The following is a 14,212-nucleotide window of genomic DNA, read 5'->3' on the forward strand; positions in this document are numbered from 1 at the left end:
AAAATGTCTCCAACCCTCACATAAAACGACCCCTACATCCCCCAGTTGAGCGGACAGGTACGTGATCGGTCACGTGACAGACATGGGCTACGCACCTCCTCTTTCTCTCTACTAATTCAAAATTCAAAATACATTCAGATGAGATTATGGGGGTGTTCGGTGGGGCTTTTTTGAGCCAACTTATGGCTTCTGGCTTTTAAAAAGTTATTTTGGACTGTTTGGTTAAACTTATTTCAAACAGCTTCTGATTCTAACAACTTATTTTAAGTTAAAAAAGCTGATTCTAAGAAGCTGCTCACCCCTTGCTTCTGATTATCAGCTTCTGCTGTGGATATGTTAATTCACGGTTATACTCTTAAATTTTTTTATTTTTTATTTTTTTTAAAAATAGAAAAAGACTCAAATGGACTATAAAATATTATTATTATTTTTTATGAGAAATGTAGACAAATAGTGAATAATAAAAAAATAAAAATTAATTGAAAAAGCTACTTCACAGCTTATTTAACAAACACTACTCAGCAACTTAAATCTATAATCCAACAGCTATACCAAACAGATTAATAGCTTCTGATTAAAGTCATAATTTATAATCTGTTAAGCTATAATCTGTTTTAACAGCTACACCAAACAACACCGATATCTCTCATCTTTATCACAAGAGAGAGCCTGACAGCTTTGCTCATCCCCTTCACTCGGACGACAGCTCATTGCCTTTACTTTGGCAGTCGACTCCCTCAGCTCCTCCCCTTCACTCCGACGTCCTTCTCTTGACTCCGATGCCCGACTCCCGACTCTTTCTTTCTCTTTCCACCTCATTCGACGAAGGACGACTCATTCTCTTCATGCCGATGGCAGGTCCTCCCATTCAGTTCGACGTTCTACTTTGTTCCCCTGACTCCCGACTCTCTCTATTTCCATCCCATTGATGAAGGGCAACTTAAGAGGTAATCTAGTAGATATATCTATATATATGTATCTAGTATATATATTGGCTGTTATATATTTTAGGGCTTCGGATTTAGGGTTTTTTTTTTTTTTTTTGAACGAGGATTTTGATATTCTGATACATATTGTAAAATTCCTCAACCAAATGTTGGAATTAGGGCTTTTGACAATATTAGGGCAATCTGATGCATATTAGGGCTCCGAATTTAGGGCTTTTAACAAATCCAAACAGTGATAAACAATTTGACAAATCCAAACACTGATAAACAATTTGATAAATCCAAACACTGATAAACAATTTGACAAATCCAAACACTGATAAACATTTAGGGCTTTTGACAAATCCAAACACTAATAAACAATTTGAATGTTGGATTATGGCCTTTTGATTTAGGAATTGAGTATGGTAATTAGTTGTTGCCCTTTTGAATGTGGTAATTAGTTGAGTATGGTAATTAGTAGTTCGCCTTTGGAATTGAGTATGGGAATTGAGTATGGCCTTTTGAATGTTGGATTATTGTAGTACTGACAAATTTGTTGGTTGTTTTGATTAGTTATGTTTTTTATGATTGTGTAGGGCTGCTTGTGCTTAATCCTTATCATTTTGATTCTCATATTGTCATCGGTGTTATTTACATCGTGATAATTTAAATTTAAACCCTGATTGTTATAGTTTAATGAGTATCGGATTTAGGGCTTTTAACAAATCCAAATATTGATAAATAATTTGGCAAATCCAAATACTGATAAACAATTTGAATGTTAGATTATGGCCTTTTGATTTGGGAATTGAGTATGATAATTAGTTGTTGGCCTTTTGAATGTGGTAATTACTTCAGTATGGTAATTAGTTGTTGGCCTTTTGAATTGAGTATGGCCTTTTGAATGTTGGATTATTGTAGTACTGACAAATTTCCCTTGTTAGCTGTTTTGCTTATTTATGTTTTTTATGATTGTGTACGGTTGCTTGTGCTTAATCCTTAGTCATTTTGATTCTCATATTGTCATCGGTGTTATTTACATTGTGATAATTTAAATTCCAACCCTGATTGTTATAGTTTAATGACGATAACTTGTTTTTGCAGATGTCAAGTTCAACTGTCAATGGCAGTAGCTCAGATCGGTTGATGTACTTGAACAAAAATTGTCCTAGATGTAATAAAAAGGCCACTATTCGAATTTCTGAGACCGATCGAAACAAAAACAAGTTATTCTACTCTTGTAATGATTGTGGTAGTTTTATTGGATGGTGTGTGCCTATGAATTCACAATGTAAAGGTCATGAAATTCCAAGACAAGTAGAAGAAGAACTGCTAACTGGCGCTGAACAACTTCGATGTATGACCGAACAACTTCGAGCTATGACCGAACAACAAAGATCTATAAGGGAACAACTTCGAATTCAGAGCGCAAAGATGCAAAAAATGGAATTTGTGTTGTTTGTGTTGCTTGTAATTGGTGCTTATTACTTATGAAGATGTAATACTATATATATATATATGCTAGTTAGAAGTATGAGTAGAAGTAGAGTGAATTATGTTTTATTGTGGAATGGAATATCTATTTTACTGTTTGTTATTTTATAGTGAATGATGTGTTGTTGTGGAATGGAACATTATAATGTTTTGTTGTGGAATGGAATATCTATTTTACAGTTTGTTATTTTACAGTGAATTATGTTTTGTTGTGGAATGGAACACTATGATGTGTTAGAGTGGAATGGAATATCTATTAGTAGGGTAACAGTTTGTTATTTTATGTTGGAATGGAATACCCTACTGATTGTTTTAGATTATTGAGTGCATAGAACATTGACTATAGAATGGAACACTTATTGAGTAAATGAAAAACTGATTGTTTTGTTGTGGAATGGAACACTGATTATTTTAGATTGTTGAGTGAATGGAACACTTATTTAGTGAATGGAACACTGTCATGATCTTTTGATAGTGTTTTTATTGCAGGTTTAGTACATCATTCTTCAAGTAGAACTAGCAAACTCAAAGACAGATTTCAGTGAAAAATCATGCTCAAGCCCTGATTTTTTTACAGTGTTTTATTGTAGGTTCAGTACATCATTCTTCAAGTAGAAGTAGCAAACTCAAAGACAGATTTCAGCAAAAAATCATGCTTAAGCAGGTACCAATTTCACCAAGCCTCAAACACTGTCAAAAAAATATATATATACTTGTATTAAGCAAAGCACTCATCAAAATTTCACTAGCTACTGCCTTCACTTGACAAGACCAATTAAAGGTTTTTTGTTTTGTTTTTTTTTTCCTTTGACATCACTCTTCATCTACTTTCTCAGCAACCAAACAATAAATGGCTAAGGAACACAAGATCAAATAATAACAACATAACTTGATCTCCAAAATGAACTTCATAACATGACCAATAATAATAATAATAATAACAAACTGTAAAAGTGGGACTTAATAATAACCAATCTTGCAAATTAATACACAACATTTGTTACACATCTAACGTGGGACTTAACATAATAAGTTTCAATCTCAAAAACAAACCATCAAAGTTCAATAAACTAGTCAAACATGTCTATAATGTCTATCATTCATTCTCGGTGTGCATGCATTAGAACCTGATGAGGTTAGAGATCTAGAACAAAAAATTTGAGTTGGAGCACTCATCAAACTTCTCAGTGTGCCACTTACAAAGTCCGATAGGATAAGAGATGTGCCTCCAACAGCATTTACCACCTGTGATAATTCAAGTAAAAAAGTACATGGTAAAAAAAATTTGTAAATGAAAACAAACAATTAATGTAAAGTTGTCTTATGAACACATACTGCCCGGGCGCTAGTTTTATCAGGTAAAGCCAATGATTAGAGGCATCGGGGATGCAACGCCATCGACCTATTCTCAAGCTTTAAATAGGTAGGACAGCGCGACTGCTCTGTTGAGCTGCGCCATGGAATCGAGAGCTCCAAGTGGGCCATTTTATGTAAGCAGAACTGGTGATGCGGGATGAATCGGAAGCTGGGTTACAGTGCCCAACTGGGCACTAACCTAGAACCCACAAAGGGTGTTGGTCGATTAAGACAGCAAGACAATGGTCATGAAAGTCAAAATCTGCTAAGGAGTGTGTAACAACTCACCTACCGAATCAACTAGCCCCGAAAATGGATGGCGCTTAAGCGCGCGACCTATACCCGGCCGTTAGGGCAAGTGCCAGGCCCTGATATGTAGGAGGGCGTAGCGGGTCGCTGTGAAACCTTGGGCACGAGCGGCCATTGGTGCGGATCTTGGTAGTAGTAGCAAATATTCAAATGAGAACTTTGAAGGCCGAAGAGAGGAAAGGTTCCATGTGAACGGCACTTGCACATGGGTTAGTCGATCCTAAGAGTCGGGGGAAGCCCGACAGAGAGCGCGTTACAGGCCAACCATGTAAGCATAATACGATGTATAAGCTTGAGCTTGAGCTTGAGCTTCAAATCGAAGCACCTTAGCAGCCTATATTTATTCAAGAGTTTGTAAAAATGTACTTGAAAAGAGTTTGCTAAAAAATAAAAAACAAGTTCAATTCAATATACAATTTACCTTTGATTTTGTTTGTTTTTTTTCGTTGCCTTGAACCGATTCACTATTTGATCTACTTTGGCAACCTTTCGTTTCATAACTAGACGGCCTCTTCGCCGAGCAACCAAAGGACTAATCACCTTCCTAGTACTAGCTCCTTCTGTACCACCGGTGGCAATCGGACTTTTTGTAGAAAATGGTATCATATTAGTTGAAGGTGGTAAATTATTCCCATCACCCAATTCATCTTGCATGACTCTATCCTTCATTTCATCCAACCCAAGGTCTATAACTTTAATTTTCCTCTCCAAATTACCAGCAAGTTGTACAATGGCAATCAATTTCTTGTTCATCCTCTCATGGCAACTTGTATTGAAATCATCTCCAAAGCCAGTGTACGTGGTTTTGATGCATGTGTACTCTCGAACCAAATCTTTTCTCTAACGTGGCAAAATGTATTTACTTGGCACCTCATTTATGCACCTTCTCATAAGCACCGCAAGTGAGTGAGCACACATAATGCCTCTAAACTCAAAAAACCGACACATACATTGAACTTCATATTCAATTGAATTAAAATAGACAACAAAGTCCACATGCTTTATCTTGTCACAAACTACCATCGTTTCTTGGACATTATATGTACAAATTGCTCCATCCTCTTTGACAATCAAGGCCTGACAGTAAACTAATCTCTTCAACTTTTTTTGAATTTTGCATTGGTGTAGGCTTGCTGAAATTACTTCTCAAAGCCATATATAGTTAGACAATCAAACAATTTACGTTGAGACTTGAAGTCAGATTTCTTCTCTTTCTCTACCTTCTCAATGCATTGTCGTATTGTTTAACAAATTGCTTTAATATAGACTTCGGGTTGACATATCCATCAAAAAATGCATTCATGCTTTCACTTTGTTGTGTAGTTGACATGCCAGCCCAAAAAATGTCTTTAACATATACAGGAACCCATCGATGCCACTCATCATATAGTACCCCCGACCAGTCATTATCGCAAAGATTGAATTTAGTAAGCATTTCTTCCTATTTTTTCTCAAATTCATCTCTTGTCAAACAATCATAAACTGCATTTTGCATAGCCAACTTTATGGGTTTATACTGAGCATATCCTTTCAACTTCTCCGGTATTTTCTTCATTATATGCCATAAGCACCATCGATGTCGGGCCTATGGAAAGACAATTTCTATAGCATTTTGCATAGCTCTGCACTGATTAGTTATGATAGCTTTTGAAGGATGATTTGACATGCAACTTAACTATGACTTGAATAGCTAAACAAATGTGTCGGTGTTTTCACTAGATAACAATCCACAACCCAGCAAAATAGACTGTCCATGGTGATTAACTCCTACAAATAGAGCAAATGGCATGTCATATTTGTTCGTCAGATAAATAGTGCCAAATGAAACAACAACTCCAAATGATTCATAAGTAGCCCGACTCCTTACATCAGCCCAAAACAAGTTTCTAATGCGAAACTCCTCATCAACATCAATCACATAAAAGAATCTCTCACTATGTGCTTGCATCCTCATAAAATAACTTTGAAGTGATTCGGGATCACCTTCACCAAGCCTTAATCTTCTAGCTCTATTAATGTAATTCATTGCATCCCGCTTATCAAATGACAATGCCTCGTATCCCCCCGCTTTAACAACCATTGAATGGTAGTTCCTAGACACCCCAATCCCTACTTGATCATTGATTTCTAATCTTCTTTTCACAAGAGTACGAATTTTCTTATTCATTACAAAATAACAAGAGTCGGTGGGGATCAAATCATGATTATACTCAAGGTTAACTATGGTTAACATATATCTCCCATTCTTTTGTAGACTACCTCGTATCCTTGCTTTGCAACCAATTTTTGTGGACAAAGATGGCTTCAAAGGGTTCACTTTTGATTTCTTTTTTCTCTCATCCGCTTGAGAACATTCAATTGCAAAGTTTTTTAATTGTCCATCATCTCCAAAATGTTGTGCTCTATGAGCTATAGAAAAGCCAACATGCCTAGCATATTTGGCATAAAATGTGTACACTTCTTCCCTTGAGCTAAAACACCTACCCTTCTTAGGTTCTTCAACTTGTTCACCCTCATTTATTGAAGGATTGTCACCATCATTAAAATCAACCTCCATTCTTCCACTTTTAAAAATGAAATTCAAATAGAATGATTTCAAAATGATTATTTTATAAGATTATTGGACTTGTGTTTTGTGGGTAAATCCCAGTTTTCAAACACTAATAAATTATAGCAACTTTATCTAATAAATTATTCCAACAATATTTCATTTCAGTTATTGCCTTCATACACTAATAAATTATAGCAACTTCATCTAAAAAGTAATAAATTATTTGACATGTTTAAACACTAATAAATTATTCCAACAATATTCCATTTCAGTTATTACCGTCAAATAGGTGTTTCATTTCACTTATTGTGCCTCCAATAGGTGTTCCATTCACTTAATAAGTGTTCCATTCCATAATAAGTGTTCCCTTCACTCAACAATCTAAAACAATCAGTGTTCCATTCCACAACAAAACAATCAGTCTCATAAATTTAAATTTAAACTTTGAATTTAAACTATAACTGTTATGTTCAAACTTACATTATGCTAATTTAAATTTATGGTATAACTAAATTATAGCAACTTCAATTCCTCACATAGTCATGTTATATCATATAACACATATTAAAGTCTGTTAAAAAGTTCATAATAATTATTCTACATTTCTGAAACTGAAAAATAATTTCAGCTGATAACAAGTTCATAAACTACTTTCTCGGAAGCTAAAAATTTTTCTAGGGAAATTATTTTTAGCCATCTGCAACCATAAATTTGAGTGATGAGTTAAAAATAACAAAAATGTTTCTGACCCCCACATATTTATAAGATTATATACAGACATTTCACAGAGATTGATCAGTGTATGTATGTATGACAACGAGAGAGAGAGAGAGAGAGAGAGAGTGAATGAGGGGTTTTGAAGTAACATTACCTGAGAAAATGTGATCGAAATGCGATCCAAGATCAGTAGGGCGAGAGACAAAGAGTTATGGCCGTTGACGAAGGAGAGCTCTGGCGGACGGACGATGGAAGAGGGATAGGGGAGGGGAAGAAGGAAATATTAGGTTTAGGGCTTTCCGCTTTTTTTTTTTTTGTTTTTGTTTTCAGCCTTTATTTATTTATTTATTTTTGTCTCAGAAGTGCGTGTGTCACACCTTATCATAGTGCAATTGTTCTTCACATGGCTACAAGTAGGTGCCAACTTAGAGGGGGTCCTGGGGGTGGTTTTGAGTGGGGTCTGTATCACTTTTCCTTATATTTACTGTCGTTTTCACTATTCAAATTTAGGATTACAGTAGATTTGCTTTTACGGCATGGTCTCAAAATCAAGGAAAAGTAATGTTGTAAATAAACTTGCTGTGTATATATCATGTTTGATTTGTCTCAAAATTCAAAATCTTTGAGATAAGAGAAGATGATAGAGAGAGAGAGAGAGAGAGAGAGAAAGAGAGAGAGAGAACCAGGGTTGCCACGGTGGACATCGATTGTTGCCATCGCCTTAGGAAGCTTTGATTTGAAGGAAGAAGAAGCTCGGTGGTATCAGCGGCTAATAAGATGGAAAGGAGAGAGGACGAGAGACGGGGCAGTGATGACACGGCGGTGGACGGCAACGGTAGGGGTGCTGGTGACGGAGAAGAGGCAGTGACGGCAGAGGCAGAGGCAGAGGTAGAGGTGGAGGCGTTGATGGTGCACCTAGGGTTTAGATCGAGAAGAGAAAGAGAGAAAGAGGGGCTTTTTCCCAAAATAAGCCTATTTTGCATTTTATTTCCCAAACTAGGCCAACTTCTGACGAAATTCCCAAAATAAGCTGAAGCGTCATTCCCATTCGCGCTTTTACTGTGAGGAGGTCGAAATGTGATGAATAGTAAAAGCGCTATTTCAAAACGCGCTTTTAATTAAGAAATCGCTGTTCCAAATTGCGCTTTTAACATAAAAAAATTTTTGTGAAAAAAACGCTATTTGAAATCGCGTTTTTACTGTACATATAATTTTTTTTTTATTTATAAAAAACGTTATTTCAAATGGCGTTTTTACTGTGGACCACAACCAACCCAACATACACAGGCACCCGCAAACACCCACAACAATTGAAGCATTGAAATAATATAATATTTATATATAATAATAATTTATAATAATCAATTATATAATTTTTATAATTTTCATAAATATAAATTATTTTTAGGTTATGGATGGTTTGATTTATAATACGTATGTAATATGTAAGGGTAAAAATTTTTATAATCAAAAATAATTTTTTCAATTTTTATAATAAAAAATAATTTATAAATTATTTTTGATAATTTATAAATTATTTTTGATTATAAAAATTGCAAAAATTATAATACGTATGTATTATATATATAATTTTATATATTTACTTTAAATAAATTATTTTTGATACGTATGTATTATATATATAATACGTATGTATTATATATATAATTTTTATATATTTATATATTTACTTTAAATAAATTATTAATAAATATATAATAATTATTTTATAAAATAAATTATTAATAAAATTTTATAATACGTATGTATTATTTAAATCTTTACATTTTTTATTTAAAATTTTTTACAGTAAACCCATCTTCACATTTTATAATATGTATGTATTATTCAAAAATAATTTATAAAAATTTATAACTAATACGTATGTAAATAATTTAATACATATCTTCACATTTATATTAACAGTAAACCCATCTTCACATTTACATACGTATGGTTTAAAGGTAAAATTTTTGATAAATGATAAATCAAACCATCCATAACCTAAAATTTTTTACCCTTACATACGTATGGTTTAAATAATTTATAAAAATTATTGTCATACGTATGTAAAAATTGATTATAAAAATTGCAAAAATTATTTATAAATTGATTATAATCTTTATAAATTATTTAAAAATATATAATAAATAATTATTAATAAAAATTATAATCAATTTATTTTATAAAGTAATCAATTTATTTTACAATCAATAATTTTTATTAATAATTTATTTTATAAAATAATTATTATATATTTATTAATAATTTATTTAAAGTAAATATATAAATATATAAAAATTATATATATAATACATACGTATTATATATATAATACATACGTATCAAAAATAATTTATTTAAAGTAAATATATAAAAATTATATATATAATACATACGTATTATATATAATTTATTTAAAGTAAATATATACGTATTATAAATTATTATAAAAAATTTTATAATACATACGTATTATAAATTATTTTTGATAATTTATAAATTATTTTTTATTATAAAAATTGAAAAAATTATTTTTGATTATAAAATTTTTTACCCTTACATATTACATACGTATTATAAATCAAACCATCCATAACCTAAAAATAATTTATATTTATGAAAATTATAAAAATTATATAATTGATTATTATAAATTATTATTATATATAAATATTATATTATTTCAATGCTTCAATTGTTGTGGGTGTTTGCGGGTGCCTGTGTATGTTGGGTTGGTTGTGGTCCACAGTAAAAACGCCATTTGAAATAACGTTTTTTATAAATAAAAAAAAAATTATATGCACAGTAAAAACGCGATTTCAAATAGCGTTTTTTTCACAAAATTTTTTTTATGTTAAAAGCGCAATTTGGAACAGCGATTTCTTAATTAAAAGCGCGTTTTGAAATAGCGCTTTTACTATTCATCACATTTCGACCTCCTCACAGTAAAAGCGCGAATGGGAATGACGCTTCAGCTTATTTTGGGAATTTCGTCAGAAGTTGGCCTAATTTGGGAAATAAAATGCAAAATAGGCTTATTTTGGGAAAAAGCCCGAGAAAGAGAGAGAGAGAGAGACGGATGGCTTCAATTTAAGAGAGGTAGGGTCTGATTGGTGTATATATATATATACTAGTTTAAAAAGTATGCTTAAGTTTTATATTTTAATAATTTTTTAAAAATTAAAATATTATTCTATGAAATTGAATAAAATAAATAATTAAATATATAATAGAATTATGTGGTATTATATGTATCATTTTTTGATTTGTTATACATATAATGATAGACTCCAATTCTATTACCATATCATTTTGAGTGAATTTATGAGTCTTTAATATTTTATTGGAATTTATAAATAAATAAATAAATAAAGTGTGTAGCTTTTAAAACAAATACTAAGATAATTCTTCCATCTAAAAAAAACTAGTAAGATAATTAACTGAACTAATAAAGAAGCAGAAGAAAATACATATAGATACAAATGACTAATTTTATTAATATATAAATCATACTCGCATAACAAATGACTAATTTTATTAGTAAGTAAATCATTAAAGAAAAATATTTTTCAGTTAACCATTTTGTTAATAAATAAATCATTAAGTCAATTAACAATTTTTAATGATATGAGAAATATTTTTCAATAAACAATTTTGATAATTTATTATTGTATAGGAGAATAGTTTTTTTTTTCTTCCCCTGAGTATTATGTTAAATTAAAATTTATAACAAATAATAGTCGTAATTGTAAGATTTAATAATACATGTAACCATAATAATAATGCGGAATTAAACTTTACAGGATCTTGAATTCAATACAACTCAAGAATAAAACGAATATACCTTTGTCAGCCATTGAATTAGAGAAATTGAGAAAATACCCCTTAGAGTTGAACCTTTAATTTTGGCTCACCTTCTTCTCTCTGTCTCTCTTAATTAGGATGACTATAAAACTTAAAGTAATGGAAAAATACTCATGATATGAAAGGGGAGTCACCCATCCTTATATAGAGGAGAGAAGAGGGCCAGATAAACTCTATCAGAAGAATTTCTAATCCATCAAGGTTTCCTTCTTATCTTAGAAGAGTGATTATATTAAAATTCTATTTACTGAACTTGATCTCAAATATTGGCTTTATCTATTTGTGGAGTCCAAATAAATTAAAACATGTAGAAAATATGTAGGCTATTGGGCCACACTAGAAAAATAAATCCAACATTCTCCCACTTGGCCCATTAAGCTGATTATGATGCAATTATGAGTTTTTTCAAAAATATGCAACTTAAAAATTTTGACTCATTGGATTCCACACTAAAAACTTTAACATGTGATCACGAATTTTAAAAAATAGCCAATAAGTTTAGATATATTAGAAACTATAATACTGTGATTACTTCAGATCACCAATGTGAGTCATAGCGGTTATATAACATTTATGTCATATTTCCTTCTATGCACCACGCCATTGATAACCTTCACCAACCCAGTCCTTTATTGGGATATATAATTATTTGCCTGAAAGGCCCCTGTAATTTGTCTTGTTAAGACATTTCCTGTTTATTAATATTCAAAATAATGTGTACACACACTTTTTAGAAATAGGAAAACAGAAACAAAATTATTATTGCGCAAATAGTGTCAAAAAAAATAAGCACTCATGATTAACCATACACATCAAGGGTTGCTTAAAAGACCCATCCTGATAACATGCTCTTTGTATGTCTTTGGTGGCAATCCCTTTGTGAATGGATCAGCAATCATAAGAGAGGTGCTTAAGTTTTCAATTAACACTTGTTGTTTCTGGACTCTCTCTCTAACAACCAAGTACTTTACTTCCATGTGTTTGGAACCACCGGAGTACTTTCCATTCTTTAGAGAAGAAAACTGCTGCGGTATTGTCACAATATATCTTCAGCGGCCTGGCAATTGAGTCAACAACACCAAGTCCTGAGATGAAATTTCGCAACCATAAAGCATGATTTGTAGCCTCAAAGCATGCCACAAACTCAGCCTCCATAGTAGATGAAGCAATAGTGGACTGCTTCACACTCTTCCATGAAATTGCTCCACTAGCTAGTAGAAAAACAAAACCTGATGTAGATTTTCTACTATCAAGGCAACCAGCAAAATCTGAGTCTGAGTATCCGATAACTTCCAACTGTTCTGATTTCCTATAGGTGAGCATATAATCCTTTGTTCCCTGAAGATATCTTATAACTTTCTTTACTGCTTTCCAATGTTCCATTCCAGGATTACTTTGAAATCTTCCCAACATTCCAACTGCAAAACTAATATCTGGCCTGGTACATGTATGGGCATACATCAAGCTCCCTCCAGCTGATGCATATGGAATGTCCTTCATTTGTTTTCTTTCCAAGTCATTCCTTGGACACTGTTTTTCACTTAATTTATCACCCTTCATGATGGGTGCATCACCGGCTGAACAAAACTGCATATTGAATCTCTCCAAAACACGATCAATATATCCTTTTTGAGATAGTCCTAGCAATCCTTGAGATCAATCCCTAAAGATCTCTATGCCAATAACATAGTTTGCCTCACCCATATTGACCATTTTAAAGTTCTTGGAGAGATATTCCTTGGTTTCATGCAATAAGCCAAGGTCATTACTAGCTAACAAAATGTCATCCACATATAGCACCAACATAATGAACTTGCTCCCACTAACCTTCAGATATATACACTGATCAACTGCATTTTCCTTAAATTCGAAAGAGGTAATGGTATCATTAAACCTTAAATACCATTGCCTAGAAGCTTGTTTAAGGCCATATATGGATTTTTTTTTAATTTGCAAGTTAAATGTTCTTTACCTTTCTTTGCAAATCCTTCGGGCTGCTCCATATAAATTTCTTCATCCAAATTCCCATTTTAAAAAGCAGTTTTCACATCCATTTGATGCAACTCTAAGTCATAATGAGCTACCAATGCTAGGATGATTCTAAGCGAGTCCTTCTTAGATACTAGAGAGAAGGTCTCTGTATAGTCTATGCCTTCTTTTTGAGTAAAACCTTTGGCAACAAGTCTGGCTTTAAATCGTTCGATATTGCCTTTTGCGTCACGCTTGGTCTTGAAGACCCATTTACACCCGACCTTTTTGCAGTTATTAGGCAATTCGACGAGATCCCAAACACTATTCTATTCCATGGATTTTAACTCTTCATTTATAGCATTGACCCATTTAGAAGAATCATCACTATTCATGGCTTGTGAAAATGAGACTAGATCTTTGTTAATCCCAATATCAAAATCAGATTCCTGTAGATACACCATGTAATCATCTGGAATGGTAGGCTTTCTTTCCCTCTGAGATCTTCTCAGAACTGCCGGTTGTGGTGGTTCTACAATATTTTCAATGGTGGTATCTTCATGAAGTGGTGAAACATGAGGTGGTGAAGGATTTTCATCATGTTGTTCGTTTTCCTCAGCCTGTGGAATAGTCTGAGGAACAACAAATTTTTAATAAGGGTCAAATGTTGGCACATTTACCCTAATTTCCTCGAAATTCACCACTCGTGTTTTCTCACTCCCACTGATTTCACCATTCTCTAGGAATCTAGCATTACCAGTCTCCACTATCCTCGTACTGTGATTAGGACAATAAAATTTGTACCTTTTAGACTTGTCTGGATAACCAATGAAATATCCAAATATTGTTCTTGAGTCCAACTTTTTCTCTTGTGGGTTGAAGATTCTTGCCTCTGCTGGACAACCCCAAATATGTAAGTGTCTCAAACTAGGTTTCCTACAGTCCACAACTCAAAAGGAATTGTTGGGACCGCCTTACTAGGAACCCTATTTAAGATATACATTGCAGTTTTTTAAAGCTT

General features: G+C 32.7%; 1 protein-coding gene and 1 pseudogene across 1 annotated transcript; both read right to left on the reverse strand.

Annotated features, from left to right (window-relative positions):
• Positions 1 to 5,778: 5,778 nt before the first annotated feature.
• Positions 5,779 to 6,645, reverse strand: LOC145814106 (protein FAR-RED IMPAIRED RESPONSE 1-like). The gene has a single exon (XM_082910631.1). The coding sequence runs from the start codon at positions 6,643 to 6,645 to the stop codon at positions 5,779 to 5,781; it is 867 nt and encodes a 288-aa protein (XP_082766757.1).
• Positions 6,646 to 12,035: 5,390 nt separating this feature from the next.
• On the reverse strand, positions 12,036 to 12,723 carry LOC145814107 (secreted RxLR effector protein 161 pseudogene; annotated as a pseudogene).
• Between the last annotated feature and the right edge of the window lie 1,489 nt (positions 12,724 to 14,212).

The sequence above is a fragment of the Camellia sinensis genome, unplaced genomic scaffold, assembly GCF_055761805.1.
Source record: "Camellia sinensis isolate YWXY unplaced genomic scaffold, ASM5576180v1 Unanchor1, whole genome shotgun sequence".
NCBI lineage: Eukaryota > Viridiplantae > Streptophyta > Magnoliopsida > Ericales > Theaceae > Camellia > Camellia sinensis.

Excerpts from the sequence above, each read along its gene's own strand:
- LOC145814106 (XM_082910631.1), bottom strand. The coding sequence starts at position 6,645 with ATGGAGGTTGATTTTAATGATGGTGACAATCCTTCAATAAATGAGGGT.